This window comes from Lethenteron reissneri, chromosome 3 (genome assembly GCF_015708825.2).
Source record: "Lethenteron reissneri isolate LAM-NWPU_2019-01 chromosome 3, ASM1570882v1, whole genome shotgun sequence".
Taxonomy (NCBI): Eukaryota; Metazoa; Chordata; class Hyperoartia; order Petromyzontiformes; family Petromyzontidae; genus Lethenteron; species Lethenteron reissneri.
In genome coordinates, this window is record NC_083781.1 from 7,322,617 (window position 1) to 7,347,107 (window position 24,491).

The following is a 24,491-nucleotide window of genomic DNA, read 5'->3' on the forward strand; positions in this document are numbered from 1 at the left end:
TAACCTCCGCCGTTATCCCGCGTTACCCCCGCCGTTACCCCCGTCGTTACCCCTCCGTTACCCCTCCGTTACCCCGCCGTTGCCCCGCCGTTACCCCGCGTTACCCCCGCCGTTACCCCCCGTCGTTACCCCTCCGTTACTCCGCCGTTACCCCTCCGGTAACCCCCGCCGTTATCCCGCGTTACGCGAGTCTCGCTTAGCTGGATGCGAGGTGGGTGGGTGGGTGGGGGGCGACGTGGGGGTAGGGGGGGGTGAAGCGGCTCTCCTTGAGCCACCTCCGTGGGGGGCCTCACGTGGATTAAATTAATTACCGCCCCCCCCCACGACACCCCCCTCCCTCCCCCCCCCCACCCCCCCTCCCCTCAGTGGTCGTCGCCCCCCCCCTCTCCCCAACCCCGTCTCCCCTACCCCCCCCCGCGATGATGCTGTCTGCACGGGGGGTCTTGGGCCCCCCACTCGGCCTCTCCGCGCTGCCAATCAAGCTGCTCGCGCTCCCCCAGGTGAGCCCCTCCCCTCCCCCAGGTGAGCCCCTCCCCTCCCTCACCTGCCCACGTGGGAGGGAAGGGAGATCGGGGTCCGTGGGGTGCGCAAATTAGCGGCCTCCTCGGGGTTCGTTCGTCGGTGTGTGTGCCCGTGTGTGTGTCCGTGTGTGTGTCCGTGTGTGTGTGTACGTCTGTGTGTGTCCGTGTGTGTGTGCCCGTGTGTGTGTGTCCGTCTGTGTGTGTCCGTGTGTGTGTCCGTGTGTGTGTGTACGTCTGTGTGTGTCCGTGTGTGTGTGCCCGTGTGTGTGTGTCTGTCTGTGTGTGTACGTCTGTGTGTGTCCGTGTGTGTGTGCCCGTGTGTGTGTGTCCGTGTGTGTGTACGTCTGTGTGTGTCCGTGTGTGTGTGTCCGTGTGTGTGTCCGCGTGTGTGGGGAGCGGTAATGTAGCGGTTAGTACGCTGCGCTACGAACCCGGCGACCCGGGTTCGATTCCCGCTCACGGCCAACACCAGTGGCGATTATCTTAACCGGTCCTGGGCTTCCCCTAGGTCGACTCAGCCTCAAATGAGTACCTGGTACGATGTGTAGACATCACCACTAGGGAGACAAAGGCGGTCGGCCGTGGTGCTGGCCACCCACCCCCTCGTGTACCGTTCCGGCCTTCATAGGTGCTCGCTAACAGCACTTGCCCCTACAGTATGTTAAGGCTATACGGGGGATGTTTGTCTTTGTGTCCGTGTCCTAATATATTTGTGCCTATATTTCTATATACATTTGTCTTTGTGGGTCTTAATGTCTGTGTGTGTGTCTGTCTGTGTGTGTTTATGTGCACATCCATGTATGTCTCCTTTGGGGGGAGCGGTGGTGCAGCGGTTAGCGCGCTGCGCTACGAACCTGGCGGTCCCGAGTTTGTTTCCCGCTGACGGCTAACACCAGTGACGATTATTGGAACTGGTGCCGGGCCTCCCCTAGGTCGACTCACCCCCAGCCTCAAATGAGTATCTGGTGCGGTGTGTAAACATCGCCACTAGGAAGACAAAGGCGGCCGGGCGTGGTGTTGGCCATCCACCCCCTCGTGTGCCGTGCCGGTCTTTTTGATGCTCGCTAACAGCACTTTCCCAACAGTCTGTTCAGGCTATACGGGGGATCTTTGTCTTTGTACGTCACCTTCGCTACATACGATGTCCCGAGTCTTCTCGGCCACAGTTATATGCCCCCCTTCTCTACGCTGGCGAAACGCGGACCACTCTGAAATAAGAACGTCTGCGTGGGTCATACGATCCATCCCGAGTTCAATCAGGCTGGAGTGTACGAGGAGCTCTCAGATCCTTGAGAGAGATCCGGCACGCCGTCTCATCGGTGAGCTCCTCCGCTAGGCGAGGCTTTGTTTGGCTGAGTCACGGAGCCGGCGTGCACAGCCACCGCATGCCCAAGCAGCCTTTGCTTGGCCGGACAGAAGGGGCTAAAAACAGGCGCGGCACGGGCTAGAGAACAGATGGAGTGATGCGGTACAGGAGGATGTGGACCCGAGTGGACGACTTGCCGACGACTTGAACTAGCGGTGTCAACCTCCGTAGAGGAGGCTCGTGAAGGACGCTGCTGCTACTGAGCAGTTGGAGGCAGTCGCCCTCCAGCAACAGCGGAGGGTGGAGGAGCGGCGCTCACAACAACGAGCGGAGCGCATGGGCGGGTAAAGCAGAGCGAGGTGGCACAGTGGGGAGCACTGTGCTACCTTGGCCTCAATGTGCACCTAGCTTGGCACAAGAGCTGTGGTGACGTCACCGTCACTTCGTGGTATATGCAAATGTGCCAATAACACGTTCCTTCCGAGTGGGCAGGTAGGAACTTGGTTGGACAGCGCATTCGTGCACGACAGACAGGCAAATAATCCCTGGTGGGCAATGTGGAACCTGTTGTTCCTACCTGTAAAAGGAAAACTATAACAGGCGACGGTTCGGGCAACTGCCCTTCTTCATGGCGCTAAACTGTAACATGTCATACTCGTATCATCCAAACTCCACGAGAAGGGGGTGAGGAGGGATGGATGATGGGGTGAAACCGGTTTGTTGTCCATCCGGTTACCGGTGATGAAACAAACCGATTTCTAACCGCGTTGGGGTTCTCATCATCGTCACTGTTCCGCGTCTTCACCCGGGACAGCCTCGCTGAGTCTCAAGACTCATTATTCAGGAGCGTCTTGGGAGGCGGCGGGGGGGGGGGGTGACAATTTCCCCGTCGAATTATTTGCCAAATCATTTGTAAATGCACTGCCGGAGAAAATAGTTGGCAAGTAACTCGTGTAATGTTTGACGCGTGCTAAATTGGCACCGTACAACGTCACGTGGGTGATGCACACGGCGCCTGGTTTCGTTGAAATTCCACCGCGCGGTTAACCAGGGCGACCTGCCGCGTTAGAGCCGCGGACCTCCACACAAGACGGGGCTCACTCACTCACTGCCCGCTGGGGCATGTCATACACGTGTGTGTTCACGTGTGTGTGTGTGTGCTCACGTATGTGTGTATGTTCACGTGTGTGTGCTCACGCGTGTCTTCACGTGTGTGTGTTCACGTGTGTGTGTTCACGTGTGTGTGTACACGTGTGTGTATGTTCACGTGTGTGTGCTCACGCGTGTCTTCACGTGTGTGTGTTCATGTGTGTGTGTACACGCGTGTGTTCACGTGTGTGTACACGCGTGTGTTCACGTGTGTGTGTTCACGTGTGTGTGTGTGTGTACACGCGTGTCTTCACGTGTGTAAGTTCACGTGTGTGTTCACGTGTGTGTGTTCACGTGTGTGTGTGTGTACACGCGTGTCTTTACGTGTGTGTACACGCGTGTCTTCACGTGTGTATGTTCACGTGTGTGTGTGTGTTCACGTGTGTGTGTTCACGTGTGTGTGTACACGTGTGTGTGTGTTCACGTGTGTGTGTTCACGTGTGTGTGTACACGTGTGTGTGTATGTGTACGTGTGTGTGTACACGTGTGTGTTTCCGGCATGGGGAGCGGTAGTGCTGCGGTGAGCGCGCCGTGCTACGAACCCAGAGACCTGCGTTTGATTCCTGTTCACGACCAACACCAGTGATGATTATCTGAACCGGTCCTGGGCCTCCCCTAGGTCGACTCAGCCTCAAATCAGTACCTGGTGCGGGGTGTAGTAAACATCCCCTAGGTCGACTCAGCCTCAAATCAGTACCTGGTGCGGGGTGTAGTAAACATCGCCACAGGAGGAGACAAAGGCGTCATCGTGCTGTCCATCCACCCGCTCGTGTGCCGTGCCAACATTCATCGGCACTACTCGCGAACGGCACTTGCTCCTACAGTCTTTGTCTTGTTCACGCGTGCGTTCACGCGTGTGTTCAAGTGTGTTCACGCGTGCGTTCACGCGTGCGTTCACACGTGTGTGTGTTCACGTGTGTGTGTTCACGTGCGTGTGTGTTCACGCGTGTGTTCACACGTGTGTGTGTTCACGTGTGTGTTCACGTGCGTGTGTGTTCACGTGCGTGTGTGTTCACACGTGTGTGTGTCCACGTGTGTGTTCACGTGCGTGTGTGTTCACGTGCGTGTGTGTTCACGTGCGTGTGTGTTCACGCGTGTGTTCTTGTGTGTTCACGTGTGTGTGTTCACGTGCGTGTGTGTTCACGTGTGTGTGTGTTCACGCGTGTGTTCTTGTGTGATCACGCGTGTGTGTTCACGCGTGTGTGTTCACGTGTGTGTGTGTTCACGCGTGTGTTCTTGTGTGATCACGCGTGTGTGTTCACGCGTGTGTGTTCTTGTGTGATCACGCGTGTGTGTTCACGCGTGTGTGTTCTTGTGTGATCACGCGTGTGTGTGTACACGTGTGTGTTCACGCGTGTGTTCTTGTGTGTTCACGTGCGTGTGTGTTCACGTGTGCGTTCTTGTGTCACGCAGGGTGGGCTGGACCCGCCTGCCGCGGGCCCCGAGCCGATGGCCGCCCCCTTCCTGCCCCCTCCACCGCCCCCCCAGAACGGCTTGGGGGGCGACTTCGCTCAACAGCTGGGGGGGGGCTCTGCGAGCAGCCTCGCCCTCTACACGGCAGCCCCCCTCAATCACGGCAACTCCACGGCAGCCGCGACCTCCGCTCACCACGGACTCTCCGTCCCCGGCACGGCAACGGTGAGTGCAGTGTAACCATAGCGACCCACACGCGGGCGAGTAGCGTGCACATCGCCCCCCCCCCCCAACTCACCACCCACCTCCGTCCCATGCCCCCCACTGCTCCCCTTCTGTGCCCCTCCCCACTCCCAGCAGCAAACGGAGGATGAGTCGGCGCTGCCCCCGCCCCCGGCAGACGGTGGGGGCCCCCCCTCCCCCAAGGGGCAGCACAAGAGGCTCCACGTCTCCAACATCCCCTTCCGCTTCCGCGACCCCGACCTCCGGCAGATGTTTGGGGTGAGAAGCGGGGTGAGGGGGCAGGGGAGGCGAGGGGGGTGAGTGGGGTGAGTAGGGTGAAGGGCATGTGTTCAGGGCTCTGACCTCTGCCCTGTGACCCCATGTCCTCCTCCCCCCCCCCCCCCCCCCCCCCCCACAGCAATTTGGAAAAATCTTGGATGTAGAGATCATCTTCAACGAGCGGGGGTCAAAGGTGAGCGGCATTCATTCCCGCTCACATCCACAGCGGCTTGGCCACCACCATCATCACCATCATCATCACGAGCATCATCATCGTCATCGTCATCATCACCTTGACCCAGTGTCTATAGAGATCCTGATCTCAATAACTGCTCTGATCCTGAATCCCTGACCCTGGCGAGTGTGGTGACCTTGACCTCCAACCCCGGTAATTGACCCCCGGCCTCTGACCCTGGCCCCCCAGGGATTCGGCTTCGTGACGTTTGACAGCAGCGGAGAGGCGGAGCAGGCGAGGGAGAAGCTGCACGGCAGCGTGGTGGAGGGGAGGAAGATCGAGGTGAGCCCCCCACCCCCCCCCCCACAGGCCCCCCACAAGCCCCCCACTTCAGTGTCTCATCTGCAGGGTGGGGCTCGCTGGAGCCAGTGCTGGCGAATGACCAAAGTGTTTTAGGGGGCGAGGGTGTAGACTGAGGCCTTCACCAGGAGACATTTGTTGTTGAGCAGAGGTAACGTGAAGATGAGAGGGGAGAGAGGCAGGAGAGTGCGTGGGGGGGAGTAAAGTGAGATGAGAGGGGAGAGGTAGGAGAGTGCGTGGAGGGGAGTGGAGTGAGATGGGAGGGGAGAGGTAGGAGAGTGCGTGGAGGGGAGTGGAGTGAGATTAGAGGGAGAGGCAGGAGAGTGCGTGGAGGGGAGTGGAGTGAGATGGGAGGGGAGAGGTAGGAGAGTGCGTGGAGAGGAGTAGAGTAAGATGGGAGGGGAGAGGTAGGAGAGTGTGTGGAGGGGAGTACAGTGAGATGAGAGGGGAGAGGTAGGAGAGTACGTGGAGGGGAGTAGAGTGAGATGAGAGGGGAGAGGTAGGAGAGTGCGTGGAGGGGAGTGGAGTGAGATGACAGGGAAGAGGTAGGAGAGTTCGTGGAGGGGAGTAGAGTGAGATGAGAGATGACAGGCAGGAGAGTCGCCATCCTTTGGGGGTGGATATGCAGACACACCTGTGGCTGAGCGCCAGGTGTGATGAGGTGACAGGAGGTGAGAGGAGGTGTTACGAGATGGCTTTAGTTCTGTGTGAGCTCAGAGCGTGCGGGAGATAGCCAAGCGCTGTGGTTGTGGTTGTTGTTTTGGGTGTGAATGTGGCTATGGTTGTGGCTGTGTTGAGCTAAGGCGGCTGTGATTGTTGGTGCGGCTCGCGTGTGCGGCTGTGGTTGTGGCTGTGGTTGTGGTTGTGGCTGTGGTTCCTCCCAGTAAATGCCGAGCGGACACCCCTCGTAACGACACTCTCGCGATCTCGCCTGGACGGCACACGAGGCATGCGCGCCATTGCAGCAGCACTCATTCACCTACCGACGCACGCTGACCACACGCAACGTGGCCGGTGGTGGTGTGGGGGGCAAGGCTGACGACAACTCGCGCGTGCGACGCTGCCCCCGTGGGTGTTGTCGCTGTTGACGAAGCGAGCCGCCTTCTTCATCCTCCTGGCCATGACCCCCCCCGCCCCGCCGCCCACTTCAAGACAAACGCGTTACGCCACAACAGTGATCCGTTACCACCGCGCGAGTGCTGATTGTTGCCGGCCGCTAGGCGGTTTTGGGGGGGGGGCGATGGTGACCAGTCCTCACGACATCTTCCCCCTCCCGCGCCCGCGAGGTTCATCATCAGCAGCCCGCGAGGTTCATCATCAGCAGCCCGCGAGGTTCATCATCAACAGCCCGCGAGGTTCATCATCAGCAGCCCGCGAGGTTCATCATCAGCAGCCCGCGAGGTTCATCATCATCAGCATCCCGCGAGGTTCATCATCAGCAGCCCGCGAGGTTCATCATCAGCATCCCGCGAGGTTCATCATCAGCAGCCCGCGAGGTTCATCATCAGCAGCCCGCGAGGTTCATCATCAGCAGCCCGCGAGGTTCATCATCAGCATCCCGCGAGGTTCATCATCAGCATCCCGCGAGGTTCATCATCAGCAGCCCGCGAGGTTCATCATCAGCAGCCCGCGAGGTTCATCATCAGCAGCCCGCGAGGTTCATCATCAGCAGCCCGCGAGGTTCATCATCAGCATCCCGCGAGGTTCATCATCAGCATCCCGCGAGGTTCATCATCAGCAGCCCGCGAGGTTCATCATCAGCAGCCCGCGAGGTTCATCATCAGCAGCCCGCGAGGTTCATCATCAGCATCCCGCGAGGTTCATCATCAGCATCCCGCGAGGTTCATCATCAGCAGCCCGCGAGGTTCATCATCAGCAGCCCGCGAGGTTCATCATCAGCAGCCCGCGAGGTTCATCATCAGCAGCCCGCGAGGTTCATCAGCAGTGCGCGGCCTGGCGCTGCCGCTTGCCGGGGCCGTGAGTCGGAGTCCCGCTGCTTTGCGATGTCCGTGCCTTGGTGTCGCGTCTGTCGACGGAGGGAGAGACAAAGAGGGGCGGGATGATGCGCGTGGTGTGTGGATTTAGTGAGTGTGTGTGGTGAGTGTGGTGAGTGAGTGTGGTGAGTGAGTGTGGTGAGTGTGGTGAGTGAGTAAGTGTGGTGAGTGTGGTGAGTGAGTGAGTGTGGTGAGTGTGGTGTGGGAGTGTGTGTGGTGAGTGAGTGTGGTGAGTGTGTGTGGTGAGTGTGTGTGGTGAGTGAGTGTGGGAGTGTGTGTGGTGAATGAGTGTGGTGAGTGTGTGTGGTGAGTGAGTGTGTGGTGAGTGAGTGTGGTGAGTGTGTGGTGAGTGAGTGGTGAGTGAGTGTGGTGAGTGAGTGTGGGAGTGTGTGTGGTGAGTGAGTGTGGTGAGTGAGTGTGGTGAGTGTGTGTGGTGAGTGTGTGTGGTGAGTGAGTGAGTGTGGTGAGTGAGTGTGGTGAGGAGTGTGGTGAGTGAGTGTGGTAAGTGAGTATGGTGAGCAGTGTGGTGAGGAGTGTGGTGAGTGAGGTGAGTGAGTGAGGTGAGTGAGTGAGTGTGGTGAGTGTGGTGAGTGAGTGTGGTGAGTGAGTGTGGTGAGTGTGTGGTGAGTGAGTGTGGTGAGTGAGTGTGGTGAGTGAGGTGAGTGTGGTGAGTGAGTGTGGTGAGTGTGGTGAGTGTGTGTGGTGAGGAGTGTGGTGAGGAGTGTGGTGAGTGAGTGAGTGAGTGTGGTGAGTGTGGTGAGTGAGTGTGGTGAGTGAGTGAGTGGGGTGAGTGTGGTGAGTGTGGTGAGTGAGTGTGGTGGGTGTGGTGAGGAGTGTGATGAGGAGTGTGGTGAGTGAGTGTGGTGAGTGAGTGCATTGATTGTGGTGAGTGTGGTGAGTGAGTGTGGTGAGGAGTGTGGTGAGTGAGTGAGTGTGGTGAGTGTGATGAGGAGTGAGTATGGTGAGTGTGGTGGGTGAGTGAGTGTGGTGAGTGAGGAGTGAGTGTAGTGAGTGAGTGTGGTGAGTGAGTGAGTGTAGTTAGTGAGTGAACGTGGTGAGTGAGTGAGTGTGGTGAGGGTGGTGAGTGGGTGAGTGTGGTGAGTGAGTGAGTATGGTGAGTGTGGTGAGGAGCGCTGTAACTGCTCACTGTAGCTAATTGTGCAGCACGCGGCCTCTGCAATATTCATAGTGCGGCTTGAGCCTCCACCTGCTGCCCTGGGGAGGGGGCGGGTGGGAGTTGCGGGGGGCCGGAGGGGTGGGGGGGGTGCGGGGGGGGTTGCGGGGGGGTTGCGGGGGGGTTGTGGGGGGCCGGAGGGGGGGGGTGTAGGGGGGGGTGCGGGGGGGGGTTACGGGGGGGGTGTGGGGGGCCGGAGGGGTGGGGGGGTTGCGGGGGGGGGGGGCGGAGGGGGGGGGTTAATTTCCAGGTGGAGTGAGCGTCACGTGATGCCACCTGCAGCTCCCCCCACCTCCGCGCCCCACCTTGACACTCACGCACGGGAGAGGCGTGGTAGGAGAGCTGAGTGGGGTGTGAGCTGAGTGGGGTGTGAGCTGAGTGGGGTGTGAGCTGAGTGGGGTGTGAGCTGAGTGGGGTGTGAGCTGAGTGGGGTGTGAGCTGAGTGGGGTGTGCGGGTGACGCTGAGGCCAAGCTGTTGTGCGTGCTGTGCCCTTGCTGTGTTAGCCGTGCTGTGTTAGACATGCTGTGGTCGTTGCGCTCTCAGCCGCATTGTGTTTGATTGTGCTATGCCGGGCGTTCTGTGTAAGCTATGCTGTTGTTGGTAGCCGTGCTGTGTTGAGTGTACTATACTAGGCGTGCTGTGTGAGTAGCCGTGCTGTGTGTTGAGTGTGCTATGCTAGACGTGCTGTGTGAGTAGTCGTGCTGTGTGTTGAGTGTGCTATGCTAGGCGTGCTGTGTGAGTAGCCGTGCTGTGTGTTGAGTGTGCTATGCCAGACGTGATGTACTAGGCGTGCTGTGTGAGTAGCCGTGCTGTGTGAGTAGGCATGCTGTGTGAGTAGCCGTGCTGTGTGAGTAGCCGTGCTGTGTGAGTAGCCGTGCTGTGTGAGTAGCCGTGCTGTGTGAGTAGCCGTGCTGTGTGAGTAGCCGTGCTGGATGTGCGATGCCAGGCGTGCCGGGCTGTGATTGGTTCTGACAGGTGGTGCTGAAGCTGCTGCTGCTGCTGCTACAGGAGGCGCCATCCCTGGTCCCGTCTATCCCCGAGGGCGCCTGTCCGTCTCCCGGGCCCCCGGGGCCCCCTCTCGGGCCCCCTAGGGAGTAGGGACCCCCCCCCCCCCAGCCCGTGCCATCACATGTTTGTGTAACGTGATTTGCATGTTGATGCCTGGCTTGTTTGTGTTCACAAAGAGGTTGTTGGTGGTGGTGGTGTTACACGGCTCACTGTCTCGAGGATGTTGATGAGGTTGGTGGTGGTGGTGGTATTGGTGGTGGTGACGATGAGAATAATAATTTAACCCCGACCGGCCAAACCGCTTGCCCCCCTAACCCGGACCCCACTCCCATCTCCAAACCTCCGGGTCAACTTCCCTCCATAGTTCATGGCGATGATGATCATGATGAGCATTGCGGTATAATCGAGTCTTGTTTGGGGTCAGGCCACGTCATGATCCGAATAAATGCGTGTCGTCAAGACCCTCCGCCACCCAACGCAGCCAAACAAATCCAATGAGTCACGGCGCACGGATTCGTTCATCGTGCACGCAGCTCGCCCAAAGGTGGCCCTCCACTAGTGTGAGAGAGAGAGAGGGGAGTCTTTGGCCTACTCTTCCGCACGGGCTGCGGTGAGTCGGGTGGGGAGGAGGGGGAACGGTTCAGAAGATTGCTCCACACTCTCAGACCTCCTTTACCAGTGGCAAAATATAGTGATAGGTTTTTACCCTTTCAACTGGTACAAAAACTGACACCTTTTATACAAGGCATCATGTTTGCAATAACCACAACACAAGCAGTCAAAATGCAAACAAAAAGAAACAACTCTGATGATGATAATGACAATGCATATCATTATCATCATCAGAGTTGTTTCTTTTTGTTTGCATATCATTATCATCATCAGAGTTGTTTCTTTTTGTTTGCATTTTGACTGCTTGTGTTGTGGTTATTGCAAACGTGATGCCTTGTATAAAGGTGTCAGTTTTTGTACCAGTTGAAAGGGTAAAAACCTATTACTAAAGATTGCTCCAGTGCCGTGCCGGGAGATCGAGTCGCTCCAGCGTGCTCATGACCTTTGGAGCAGCCGCTTTCGGTCGTTTCTTGTGTAGAAAGGGGTCAACAGAGCACGTTTATTGGCGGAGGCATTTATGCAAGTGCGGCGAACCGGTTCGAACCGGTTTTTCGCAACGCACAGCATTAACAAGAACCCGAGCATAGTCCCAACGCGTGGCCTCGTGCGACGTTGGCGAGCGTTGATGACGGTCGTAGCGGGACCGGACCGTACGGCGAAGTTCAAGAGAATGCTGCAGTCAGGGCCATTCCCCCCCCCCCCTAGTCTCCTCTTCAAGGGAGTTCCTGGACTCGAACTGTGGCCGGGCTGGGTGCACTTCGAGGCTATCGCGTGAAGCGTGGAAGGCGAAGTTCTGGCAGGAGGTGGAGGAGGATGATGATGATGAGTAGGAGCAGCAGCCCCCCCTAACCCCGCGGTGCCGCATGCCGAGGCCCCCCTCCCCCCGCCCGCCCCCGCCCCCACCCCCTTGCGCGCATGTGCACGCGCACGCACGCGCACGCACGCACGTGACCCGTGCACGAATTTGCTCTCCCCTCCTTCGATTGATGTTGGGACCCCCTCCTCGGGAGCTTGAGCCACGGCGGTGGGGGGAGGGGGCATGGAGGCAATGCCACACGCACGACCACCCACCCCACCCCACCCCCTGACGACTCGTCTCACCTGTCCCCCTGTCCCCCCCCTCCCTCCTCTCCCCCACCCGCTCCGCAGGTGAACAACGCCACAGCGCGGGTGATGACGAACAAGAAAGCCGTGGCGTCGTTAAGCAACGGTGAGGGAGAGCTCCATGAGCGGCTGCGACCTTTTCTCACCTGGCGAGCGGTCGGCCACCCGACGAATGTCTCAACGGGTTCTGGGCCTCGCACCTAGGTCGACTCGGCCTTAAATGAGCATTCGGTGCAGTGTGGAAAAATCAACGTTGGGGAGACAAAGGCGGTCCGGCGTGGTGCTAACCACAGCGCCTCTCTTTGTGTGCCGTGCCGGCCTTTATAAGTGCTCGCTAACAGCACTTGCCCCGACAGTCCGTTCAGGCTACAGGGGGATCTTTATCTTTGTATGCCTTGATTAGTGATATAAATCGACCCATAGCAGAAAGCCTTCCATGCTTCATAGTGCACCTCGCAGCCTCGGATGTTGTAGTTGCGTGTGTGTGTTCACATAGAAAGACCCCCTCCCTCCTCTCCCCCATTAGGGTGTGGAGTTGTCGGAACCACACCCGGCCGCCTTTGTCTCTCCTGCGTTTATCCTTATCGCACCAGGTACTCAAGGCTGAGCGGATCTAGGGGAGGCCAGAACCAGTTCAGTTATTCGCTCCTGTTACTGGTCGTTATCGGTAATTGAACTCTGGTCACCGGATTCGTAGCGCTACACTACCGCTCCCCATAGACCAGGGGTCGGCAACCTACGGCTCTGGAGCCGCATGCGGCTCTTTACGGGCTGCTTCTTGACGATGAGTACGTATGTACAGTATGTACTCAGATGCATTGCGGCTCTTGAAATACTGAATTTTGTACCGAATTGGAAAGAAATGGCTCTTCTTGTTATTTTGGTTGCCGACCCCTGCCATAGACACACACGGACACACAACACAGACAAAAATCTCCCGTATAGCCTGAACAGACTGTTGGGGCAAGTTCTGTTAGCGAGCACCTATGAAAGCCGGCACGGTACATGAGGGGGTGGGTGGCCAGCACCACGCCCGGCCGCCTTTGTCTCCCCAGTGACGATGCTTACACACCGCGCCAGGTATTAATTTTAGGCCGAGTGTACCTAGGGGAGGCCCAGAATCGGTTAAGATTATCGTGACTCGTGTTGGCCGTGAGCGGGATTTGAAATCGGGACGCCGGGTTCAAAGTGCAGCGCAGTGCTAACCGCGACACTGCCGCTCCCTTAACAGGCACACAAACACGGACACACAGACAAACACAAACACACAACAACAACAACCGCCATTCGCCACTAAGTAGCGGTGACGTCACCACGGCGCTTGTGCCAGGCCATGTGCACCTTGAGGCCACGTGAAATGTCGAACGCCCGCTGGCAGGAGGTCACGGGGCAGACCCAGATGCCACGGGTCGACTGACTGAGACGACTGACCGATGCACCCAACTGTGCCCCCTACTGTGCCAACTTGCTGTGCTTTAGCCACGCGGCGCTCCGCAGGAACACACACACAGACAAGCACAAACACACACAGGAGCACACACACACAGGAGCACACACGCACAGACACAAAACAGTCGCCCCCCCCCCACTTCCTCCTTGCTGGCTGCACGGAGAGATGCTGCGGCGCCATCTGTGCTGCACTCTCAATAATGAATACGCGAGTGAGTGAATAATGAATGAGTGAGTATATATGTGAATGAGTGAGTGAGAGAATGATCGCTTCTGGGATTAAGCCACATCATTCGCTATCATCCCATATCTCGAACCATCCCTTTCACCATCATCCCCACATCACCGTGCCTGTCACCACCGCCACCATCACCCATATCAATACCACCATCACCCCCCGATCTCATCATTCCCATCACTCCCACCATCACCCCCATAATAACCTCCTATTACCAACATTTAACATCACCCCGACCACCCACCATCACCCATCACGAATTCCCATTACACATCACCGATCTCTGATGGTAGCGGCGTCCCGGGATGTCCCGGGACTCCGTCACTTGTCAGGGCACTCAGCGTGCGACCGACGCTGTCAGAACCGGGTTCTCTCATTCGAGATTCTGGTGTCTCTTGCAGGTGGGAGTGAGTAAGTGTGTGAGTGTGTGAGTGTGTTAGTGAGTATGTCTGTGAGTGTGTGAGTGAGTGTGTGAGTGTGTGAGTAAGTGTGTGAGTGTGTGAGTGTGTTAGTGAGTATGTCTGTGAGTGTGTGAGTGAGTGTGTGAGTGTGTGAGTATGTGAGTGAGTGTGTAAGTGTGTCTGTGAATGTGTGAGTGAGTGTGTGAGTGAGTGTGAGTGTGTTAGTGAGTATGTCTGTGAGTGTGTGAGTGAGTGTGTGAGTATGTGAGTGAGTGTGTAAGTGTGTCTGTGAGTGTGTGAGTAAGTGTGTGAGTATGTGAGTGTGTGAGTGTGTGAGTATGTGAGTGAGTGTGTAAGTGTGTATGTGAGTGTGTGAGTGTGTGTTTGTAGGTGAGTGAGTGAGTGTGTAAGTGTGTATGTGAGTGTGTGAGTGAGTGTGTGAATATGTGAGTGAGTGTGTGTTTGTAGGTGAGTGAGTAAGTGTGTATGCGAGTATGTGAGTGAGTATGTGAGTGTGTGAGTATGTGAGTGAGTGTGTAAGTGAGTGTGTGAGTGAGTGTGTGTTTGTAGGTGAGTGAGTGTGTGAGTGAGTGTGTGAGTGAATGTGTGAGTGAATGTGTAAGTGTGTAAGTGAGTGTGTGAGTGAGTGTGTGTTTGTGGGTGAGTGAGTGCGTGAGTGAGTGTGTGAGTGAGTGTGTGAGTGAGTGAGTGTGTGTTTGTAGGTGAGTGAGTAAGAGTGTCAGTGAACTTGGACCGCCGCTTCAGAACGAAGAGGTACCACAGCCGCAATCTCACGTTTCCATGTCCACCAATGCTGTGGTCACTGCCATCCACCCCGTGCCCCCCTCCCCTGTGCCCCCCCCCCCCACACCCGCCCAGGATGGAAAGGGAACCCTGTGGTGAGCGCGGTGTACGCGCCAGAGATCTACGCCGGTGAGTGAACTCGCACTCACACCGCGGGCCGCAGGGCTCCGCTCCAGCCGGACCGGCCACCGACGCTGAATATTTGTCGCAGCGCATCACGTCGACATCAGCACTGGGGAGACAAAGGCGGCCGGGTTCGGCCGTTGGTAAGGCCATCGTAGGCGCCGCTGCTCGCTGACAGCACTTGTCCCGACGGCTTGCGTGGTCTACACGGGAGGTCTTTATTTGTCGTGTGCTCTGCCCCGTACCCCCCACCCCCCCCCCCCCCCCCCACAGTGGCGGGCATCCCCTTCCCCGCGGCCGCCGCCGCCGTCCCGGCCGCCGTCCCGGCCACAGCAGCGGCCGCCGCGGCCGCAGCGGCCGCCGCGGCCGCAGCGGCCGCGGCGTTCCGTGGGAACCACGCGAGGGGCAGGGCCCGGGCCGTGTTCAGCGCCCTCCGCGTGCCGCCCCCCACCATGCCCGCATACGGGGGGTGAGCCGGCGTCTTCTCCGTCTCCGTCATGGGTCATGGGGTCAAGGCCTGTTCATCTCACAGAGGGTTGTGGGGTCACGACCTATGAACCCCTTGAGCGGGGTCGCAGCTTCCTGCCGAGTCTCCGTGTCCGAATCACCGCTCGCGGCCAACACCGGTGGCGATTATCTTAACCGGTGCTGGGCCTCTCCTAGGTCGACTCAGCCTTAAATTAGTACTTGGTACATCGTCACCAGGGAGACAAAGGCGGCCGGTCGTGGTGTTGGCCACTCACCCCCTCTTGTGCCGTGCCAGCCTTCATAGGTGCTCGCTAACAGCACTTGCCCCTACAGTCTGTTAAGGCTATATGGGGGTCTTTGTCTTCGTGTGTGTAAATGTCTGTGTGTGTGTCGTCTGTGTGTAAATGTCTGTGTGTGTGTGTAAATGTCTGTGTAAATGTCTGTGTGTGTCTGTGTGTGTGTCTGTCTGTGTGTTAATGTCTGTGTGTGTCTGTGTGTGTGTCTGGGTGTAAATGTCTGTGTGTGTCTGTGTGTGTGTCTGGGTGTAAATGTCTGTGTGTGTCTATGTGTGTGTCTGGGTGTAAATGTCTGTGTGTGTAAATGTCTGTGTGTGTGTCTGGGTGTAAATGTCTGTGTGTGTAAATGTCTGTGTGTCTGTGTGTAAATGTTTGTGTGTCTGTGTAAATGTCTGTGTGTGTGTGTGTCTGTTTGTGTGTGTAAATGTCTGTCTGTGTGTAAATGTCTGTCTGTGTGTAAATGTCTGTGTGTGTGTCTGTGTGTGTAAATGTCTGTGTAAATGTCTGTGTGTGTCTGTGTGTGTGTCGGTGTGTAAATGTCTGTGTGTGTGTCTGTGTGTAAATGTCTGTGTGTGTAAATGTCTCTCTGTGTGTGTGTAAATGTCTGTGTGTGTGTCTGTGTGTAAATGTCTGTGTGTGTGTAAATGTCTGTGTGTCTGTGTGTAAATGTCTGTGTGTGTGTCTGTCTGTCTGCAGAGTGGTCTACCAGGATGGGTTCTACGCTGCCGACCTCTACGTGAGTCCCCGTGGCACTGCACAGTTCTCTCCGGCTCCGCTGCCCCCTGCCCTCTATCCATGCTGACACTGCCCTCTATCCATGCTGACACTGCCCTCTATCCATGCTGTCCCTGCCCTCTATCCATGCTGCCCCCTGCCCTCTATCCATGCTGACACTGCCCTCTATCCATGCTGACACTGCCCTCTATCCATGCTACCCCTGCCCTCTATCCATGCTGCCCCTGCCCTCTATCCATGCTGCCCCCTGCCCTCTATCCATGCTGCCCTCTGCCCTCTATCCATGCTGACACTGCCCTCTATCCATGCTGCCCCCTACCCTCTATCCATGCTGCCCCTGCCCTCTATCCATGCTGACACTGCCCTCTATCCATGCTGCCCCCTGCCCTCTATCCATGCTGCCCCCTGTCCTATATCCATGCTGCCCTCTGCCCTCTATCCATGCTGCGCCCTGCCCTCTATCCATGCTGACACTGCCCTCTATCCATGCTGCCCCCTGCCCTCTATCCATGCTGCCCTCTGCCCTCTATCCATGCTGCCCCCTGCCCTCTATCCATGCGGCCCCTGCCCTCTATCCATGCTGCCCTCTGCCCTCTATCCATGCTGCCCCTGCCCTCTATCCATGCTGCCCCTGCCCTCTATCCATGCTGCCCTCTGCCCTCTATCCATGTTGACACTGCCCTCTATTTATGCTGCCCCCTGCCCTCTATCTGTGCTGACACTGCCCTCTATCCATGCTGCCCTCTGCCCTCTATCCATGCTGACCCTGCCCTCTATCCATGCTGCCCCTGCCCTCTATCCATGCTGCCCCCTGCCCTCTATCCATGTTAACACTGCCCTCTATTTATGCTGCCCCCTGCCCTCTATCTGTGCTGACACTGCCCTCTATCCATGCTGACACTGTCCTCTATCCATGCTGCCCCTGCCCTCTATCCATGCTGCCCCCTGCCCTCTATCCATGCTGACACTGTCCTCTATCCATGCTGCCCCTGCCTCTATCCATGCTGCCCCTGCCCTCTATCCATGCTGCCCCTGCCCTCTATCCATGCTGCCCCCTGCCCTCTATCCATGCTGCCCCTGCCCTCTATCCATGCTGCCCCTGCCCTCTATCCATGCTGCCCCTGCCCTCTATCCATGCTGCCCCTGCCCTCTATCCATGCTGCCCCCTACCCTCTATCCATGCTGCCCCTGCCCTCTATCCATGCTGCCCCTACCCTCTATCCATGCTGACCCTGCCCTCTATCCATGCTGACCCTGCCCTCTATCCATGCTGCCCCTACCCTCTATCCATGCTGACCCTGCCCTCTATCCATGCTGCCCCTACCCTCTATCCATGCTGACACTGCCCTCTATCCATGCTGACCCTGCCCTCTATCTATGCTGCCCCCTGCCCTCTATCCATGCTGACAGTGCCCTCTATCCATGCTGCCCCTGCCCTCTATCCATGCTGCCCCTGCCCTCTATCCATGCTGACACTGCCCTCTATCCATGCTGACACTGCCCTCTATCCATGCTGCCCCTGCCCTCTATCCATGCTGCCCCTGCCCTCTATCCATGCTGACACTGCCCTCTATCCATGCTGCCCCCTACCCTCTATCCATGCTGACACTGCCCTCTATCCATGCTTCCCCCTGCCCTCTATCCATGCTGCCCCCTACCCTCTATCCATGCTGACACTGCCCTCTATCCATGCTTCCCCCTGCCCTCTATCCATGCTGACACTGCCCTCTATCCATGCTGCCCCCTGCCCTCTATCCATGCTGCCCCTGCCCTCTATCCATGCTGCGCCTGCCCTCTATCTGTGCTGCCCCTGCCCTCTATCCATGCTGCCCCCTACCCTCTATCCATGCTGCCCCTGCCCTCTATCCATGCTGCCCCTGCCCTCTATCCATGCTGCCCCCTGCCCTCTATCCATGCTGACCCTGCCCTCTATCCATGCTGCCCCCTGCCCTCTATCCATGCTGACCCTGCCCTCTATCCATGCTGCCCCCTGCCCTCTATCCATGCTGCCCCTGCCCTCTATCCATGCTGCCCCTGCCCTCTATCTGTGCTGCCCCCTGCCCTCTATCCATGCTGACCCTGCCCTCTATCCATGCTGCCCCTGCCCTCTATCCATGCTGCCCCCTGCCCTCTATCCATGCTGCCCCTGCCCTCTATCCATGCTGCCCCCTGCCCTCTATCCATGCTGACCCTGCCCTCTATCCATGCTGCCCCCTGCCCTCTATCCATGCTGACACTGCCCTCTATCCATTCAGCCCCCTGCCCTCTATCCATGCTGCCCCTGCCCTCTATCCATGCTGCCCCTGCCCTCTATCTGTGCTGCCCCTGCCCTCTATCCATGCTGCCCCCTCCCCTCTATCCATGCTGCCCCTGCCCTCTATCCATGCTGCCCCTGCCCTCTATCCATGCTGCCCCCTGCCCTCTATCCATGCTGACCCTGCCCTCTATCCATGCTGCCCCCTGCCCTCTATCCATGCTGACCCTGCCCTCTATCCATGCTGACACTGCCCTCTATCCATGCTGACCCTGCCCTCTATCCATGCTGCCCCCTGCCCTCTATCCATGCTGACCCTGCCCTCTATCCATGCTGACCCTGCCCTCTATCCATGCTGACACTGCCCTCTATCCATGTTGACACTGCCCTCTATCCATGCTGACACTGCCCTCTATCCATGCTGACACTGCCCTCTATCCATGCTGACACTGCCCTCTATCCATGTTTACCCTACCCTCTATCCATGCTGCCCCCTGCCCTCTATCCATGCTGACCCTGCCCTCTATCCATGCTGACCCTGCCCTCTATTCATGCTGACACTGCCCTCTATCCATGCTGCCCCCTGCCCTCTATCCATGCTGACCCTGCCCTCTATCCATGCTGACCCTGCCCTCTATCCATGCTGACACTGCCCTCTATCCATGTTGACCCTGCCCTCTATCCATGCTGACACTGCCCTCTATCCATGTTGACACTGCCCTCTATCCATGTTGACACTGCCCTCTATCCATGCTGACACTGCCCTCTATCCATGCTGACCCTGCCCTCTATCCATGCTGACACTGCCCTCTATCCATGCTGCCCCTGCCCTCTATCCGTGCTGACACTGCCCTCTATCCATGCTGCCCCCTACCCTCTATCCATGCTGACACTGCCCTCTATCCATGTTGACACTGCCCTCTATCCATGTTGACACTGCCCTCTATCCATGCTGCCCCCTGCCCTCTATCCATGCTGACACTACCCTCTATCCATGCTGACACTGCCCTCTATCCATGCTGCCCCTTCCCTCTATCCATGCTGCCCCTTCCCTCTATCCATGCTGACACTGCCCTCTATCCGTGCTGACACTGCCCTCTATCCATGCTGCCCCTTCCCTCTATCCATGCTGCCCCTGCCCTCTATCCATGCTGCCCCCTGCCCTCTATCCATGCTGACACTGCCCTCTATCCATGCTGCCCCTTCCCTCTATCCGTGCTGCCCCTGCCCTCTATCCATGCTGCCCCTTCCCTCTATCCATGCTGCCCCTGCCCTCTATCCATGCTGCCCCTGCCCTCTATCCATGCTGCCCCTGCCCTCTATCCATGCTGCCCCTTCCCTCTATCCATGCTGCCCCTTCCCTCTATCCATGCTGACACTGCCCTCTATCCGTGCTGCCCCTGCCCTCTATCCATGCTGCCCCCTGCCCTCTATCCATGCTGCCCCTGCCCTCTATCCGTGCTGCCCCTGCCCTCTATCCATGCTGCCCCTTCCCTCTATCCATGCTGACACTGCCCTCTATCCATGCTGCCCCCTGCCCTCTATCCATGCTGCCCCCTGCCCTCTATCCATGCTGCCCCCTGCCCTCTATCCATGCTGCGCCCTGCCCTCTATCCATGCTGCCCCCTGCCCTCTATCCATGCTGACCCTGCCCTCTATCCATGCTGCACCCTGCCCTCTATCCATGCTGCCCCCTGCCCTCTATCCATGCTGCCCCCTGCCCTCTATCCATGCTGCCCCCTGCCCTCTATCCATGCTGCCCCCTACCCTCTATCCACGCTGCCCCTGCCCTCTATCCACGCTGCCCCTGCCCTCTATCCACGCTGCCCCTGCCCTCTATCCACGCTGCCCCTGCCCTCTATCCATGCTGCCCCTGCCCTCTATCCATGCTGACACTGCCCTCTATCCATGCTGCCCCTGCCCCTCCCCATGTGCCCCCCCCCCTCCCACCCAGGGCGGCTATGCCACGTACCGCTACGCTGCCCCTGCCACGACCGCCTACAGCGACAGGTGAGGAGGTGTGGCTCAGGTGCGGTCGCGTTCGCACGCTCCGTGACCCCACGTAACAATGACAATATAATCACTGGAATTATTCATAATGTATTACGATTGCGATGATTGATTACAATGAATAACATTTCATTTAATACTCGTTTGTGATCAAATAATACATTGATCCTGCGTGTGGTGCGTGTTGTGCGTGTGCAGTGCGTGTGGTTTGTGTGGTGTGTGTGTTGTGCGTGTGTGGTGTTTGCTGTGTGTGGCGCGTGCGTGTGGTGTGTGTATGTGCTGTGTGTGGTGCTTGTTGTGGTGTGTATGTGTACTGTGTGTGTGTGCTGTGTGTGGTGTGTATGTGTACTGTGTGTGTGTGCTGTGTGTGGTGTGTATGTGTACTGTGTGCTGTGTATGTGTGCTGTGTGTGGTGTGTATGTGTACTGTGTGCTGTGTGTGGTGTGTGTTGTGCTGTGTGTGGTGCTTGTTGTGGTGTATATGTGTACTGTGTGTGTGTGCTGTGTGTGGTGTGTATGTGTACTGTGTGTGTGTGCTGTGTGTGGTGTGTATGTGTACTGTGTGTGTGTGCTGTGTGTGGTGTGTATGTGTACTGTGTGCTGTGTGTGGTGTATGTTGTGCTGTGTGTGTGTCCTGTGTGTGGTGTGTATGTGTACTGTGTGTGCTGTGTATGTGTGCTGTGTGTGGTGTGTGTTGTGCTGTGTGTGTGTGCTGTGTGTGGTGTGTGTTGTGCTGTGTGTGTGTGCTGTGTGTGGTGTGTATGTGTACTGTGTGCTGTGTATGTGTGCTGTGTGTGTGTTGTGCTGTGTGTGGTGCTTGTTGTGGTGTGTATGTGTACTGTGTGTGTGTGCTGTGTGTGGTGTGTGTTGTGCTGTGTGTGGTGTGTATGTGTACTGTGTGTGTGTGCTGTGTGTGGTGTGTGTTGTGCTGTGTGTGGTGTGTGTTGTGCTGTGTGTGGTGCTTGTTGTGGTGTGTATGTGTACTGTGTGTGTGTGCTGTGTGTGGTGTGTGTTGTGCTGTGTGTGTGTGCTGTGTGTGGTGTGTATGTGTACTGTGTGATGTGTATGTGTGCTGTGTGTGGTGTGTGTTGTGCTGTGTGTGGTGCTTGTTGTGGTGTGTATGTGTACTGTGTGTGTGTGCTGTGTGTGGTGTGTGTTGTGCTGTGTGTGTGTGCTGTGTGTGGTGTGTATGTGTACTGTGTGCTGTGTGTGTGTTGTGCTGTGTGTGGTGTGTGTTGTGCTGTGTGTGTGTGCTGTGTGTGGTGTGTATGTGTACTGTGTGTGCTGTGTATGTGTGCTGTGTGTGGTATGTATGTGTGCTGTGTGTGTGTGCTGTGTGTGGTATGTATGTGTGCTGTGCGTGGTGCTTGTGTGTGTGTATTGTGTGGTGTGTGTTGTACTGTGTGTCAAAGATGCTGCTCCCAATTCCCGCTCGGGACCAATAACACATACAGCAATTGTTCACCTTAAACGAGTACCTGGTGTGGTGTCTAAACATCAGCACTAGGGAGACAAAGGCGGCCGGGCGTGGTGTTGGCCACCCACCCACCCCCTCGTGTGCTGTGCCGGTCTTCATAGATGCTCGCGAACAGCACTTGCCCCTTGAGTCTGTCAAAGCTACACGGGTGATCTTTGTCTTTGTGTTGCGTGTCGCCGTAGCTACGGACGCGTGTTCGCCCCGGCGGAGGCGTTCCATCCGGCGCTGGGCCCCGCCGCCACCTATGGGGTCAGCACCGTGGTGAGTGACCCCCCCCCCCCCCCCCCCACTAGCACGCGCGCGTGACCTCAGTAACGCGCGCGACCCCAGTGACGCGCCACGCACAGCAGGAATCAAGAAAACACAGCTGCCACTCGCCGCTCAGTGATGGCATTGGCACCACGGCGCTCGTGTCATCCTCGGTTGCACTTTGAGGCCACGTGAAGTGTTGAATGTCCATGCTCTTAGTTTTTTCGGTAAAGTCACGTAGGTAAAAAAACTGAAATTAAAATTAATAAAAATAAAATAATAATAATAAAAATCACGACGTTTCACTTCATACAGCAAATCTGGCTGTGACGGTCCCACCTGATGACGGAGACTTGTGTTGCCTCCGAAACGTCGTGATTTTTATTATTTTATTTTTATTAATTTTTATTTCATTTTTTTTACCTACGTGACTTTACCGAATGAATCCTTGCAGTCACGAAAGCTTCAAATCTAGAACGTTAAAGGCCCGTTGGCAGGATGTCACGTGACAGAGCCATGTGCCACGGGTTGACTGACTGAGATGGCTGGCAGGCGCACCGACTGTGCTCCCCACTGTGCCAACTCTATGTGCTTTAGCTGCCCGGCGCTCCGCTCGTTGTTGTGAGCGTCGCTCCTCTGCCCTCCGTCGTTCGTGGACGCAACACAAACCACAAACACACACCGCGCATGCTCCACGTGCGGCAGTCTCGCTGATTCCCAACGGTGACGGCTGCTCCCAGCTGCTCCCAGCTGCACTTTGCATGGACCCTGCGCTCCAATCTGTCCCACAACCGTGACCCCTGACCTCGGACCCCCCCCCCCCCTCCTGTGCGCTCCTCCCCTTCTCCCCCCCCCCCCCCCCCCGTGTGTCCGCGTCGCAGGCGAGCCTGTACCGTGGAGCCTACAGCCGCTTCACGCCCTACTGACCCCGTGGGGGGGGGGGGGCACTCTCCCTCAACATCACCCCAGCCCCCACCCCCAACTCCCCCTTCTCGGGGGAGCAGCCATAGCAATACACCGCCCCCCCCCCCCCAGCACCTCGATGGGTTGGAGGACGTTCCCATGACGGGGCCAAATCCGGGAATAATCTTTCAACGTTGGGACTGAAAGTGAAGGCCACGAGGAGGGGGGAGGCGGTGCCCCCCCTCCACCTCTCCCAGCTCCGTCCTTCACGTGATGAACACGTGACCGGATTTTAATATTTAATTAATTGTGGCGACATCGTCATCCACCACGGCGGGGGTCACGGGGTCAGCACCGTGGTGGGGTGGGCGGGAGGGGGGTCAAGAGAAGCAGCAGCAGCAAGAGGAGCAGCAGCAGCAGCAGCAGCTGTAGCAACAGCAGCGACACCAACACCGCAGCAGCAGCAGCTGCAGCAGCTGCGGTGTTGGTCCTCTCGGCCACCCCTTCACACCGAGGGGGTGGATTTGGGAGCTCCCCTGCACAGCCCCCTCTCTCTCCCTGCGGGTGGCAGCACCATCCACCCGTCAATCACGACCTCGCCCCCCCGCCCCCCGCCCACTCCCCACACTTCTTCTTTGCTGGCGCCGCATGCCGCTAATTAACTCGGGGCCGCGAAGGCATCTGTGCCATTAATTGGCTTCTCAGCCTCCTGATTAAATTAGTGTCCAGCCTTGCCACTGGTGGGTGAGCCGCCGGAGGGGGAGGGGGGAGGGGGGGTCGGGGTCTAAACTGCCGGCACTTGGAAGGGTCCTGCTTCCCTTTACACACGGAGTTGATTGAGCACAAGCATCTTGAGTTGCGCCAGGTTATTTATTAGCAGAGATTCGGGGAAAGAGACGATCGCTATGATGATGACGACGACGACGACGACGCGAGGAGGGAATTCCAGAGTGGAGCAGTGGGAGGGTTAGACCCGGGGCGGTGAGTGGGGTGAGTGGGGTGTGAGTGTTTCAGTAAACGCGGGCTGCTGCTGTTGTGCGTTTGAAGACTTACCGAAGCTGCTCTTCCACATCCCCACCACGGAGTCGGGCGCGCTCGGCTGACGCCGGACAAACTTCACCGGATCGCGACGCCGACGCTGCTGCTGCTGCTCCTCCGTGCTGACGAAGAGGGAACGAGGAACGTGGGAGAAAGCGGGGAACCCGATGGACAGACGGGAGCAATGAAGGATCTGCAATGTAAAGGAGGAGGATTCTGCGGCACGGGAAAGCCACGTGTCTCCAGCTGGGGCGTGCGTGGGAGGGGGTCCAGATGGGACGAAGCCTGGCGACGTCTACCCACGTGTAGCCCCGTGGCGCCAAGTGACTGGGGATGAAAATAAGGGCCCCCCCAAGGCTCCCTGTGCCCCCCCCTGCCCCCCCCATTATCCATAACCCCCCACCCCCCCCCCACCGTCCGTCTCGACGCAGCATTATGCAATGGCCGTGTGCGGCAGGGCCCACACGCGTATTATTCTCGATGCTTCCAGCCGCGCTGACGTTTCGCGTCGATGCCAAAGCGCGGGGCCTGTGCGTTTTTGTAAATCTCCCGCGACCCCCCCCCCCCTCCCCCGGACTCTCCTATAGAAGCACAGCCATGAAGCGGAGTGGGGGGCTGTAACCCCCCCCCCCCCCCCGCGTACGGAGCACCCCCGCGTACGGACCCCCCCCACGTTTTCTGTGTTTGGGCTGCAGGCGCCGTCTCCGTCACGCGCGACGCCACCGCGCC

General features: G+C 57.9%; 1 protein-coding gene across 2 annotated transcripts; it reads left to right on the forward strand.

Moving 5' to 3' along the window:
• The first annotated feature begins 400 nt into the window (after positions 1–400).
• On the forward strand, positions 401–24,338 carry LOC133347645 (RNA binding protein fox-1 homolog 3-like). Of its 2 annotated transcripts, none has more exons than XM_061560101.1 (12): positions 401–500; positions 4,390–4,614; positions 4,747–4,890; positions 5,030–5,083; positions 5,315–5,407; positions 11,364–11,424; positions 14,286–14,339; positions 14,607–14,802; positions 15,794–15,833; positions 20,041–20,096; positions 21,755–21,833; positions 22,703–24,338. In XM_061560101.1, the coding sequence occupies exons 1-12, from the start codon at positions 420–422 to the stop codon at positions 22,745–22,747; spliced, it is 1,128 nt and encodes a 375-aa protein (XP_061416085.1). In that variant the 5' UTR covers positions 401–419; the 3' UTR covers positions 22,748–24,338. The 2 variants fall into 2 exon arrangements, with proteins under 2 accessions (XP_061416085.1, XP_061416094.1); XM_061560110.1 differs by having other exon boundaries at positions 4,750–4,890.
• The last annotated feature ends 153 nt before the right edge of the window (positions 24,339–24,491 follow it).

Bases quoted from the DNA above. Each gene is read 5' to 3' on its own strand.
- LOC133347645 (XM_061560101.1), top strand. From the start codon at position 420: ATGATGCTGTCTGCACGGGGGGTCTTGGGCCCCCCACTCGGCCTCTCC. The intron at 4,615-4,746 runs GTGAGTGCAGTG...CCCCACTCCCAG, and splicing joins CCGTCCCCGGCACGGCAACG to CAGCAAACGGAGGATGAGTC. The intron at 14,340-14,606 runs GTGAGTGAACTC...CCCCCCCCACAG, and splicing joins CGCGCCAGAGATCTACGCCG to TGGCGGGCATCCCCTTCCCC.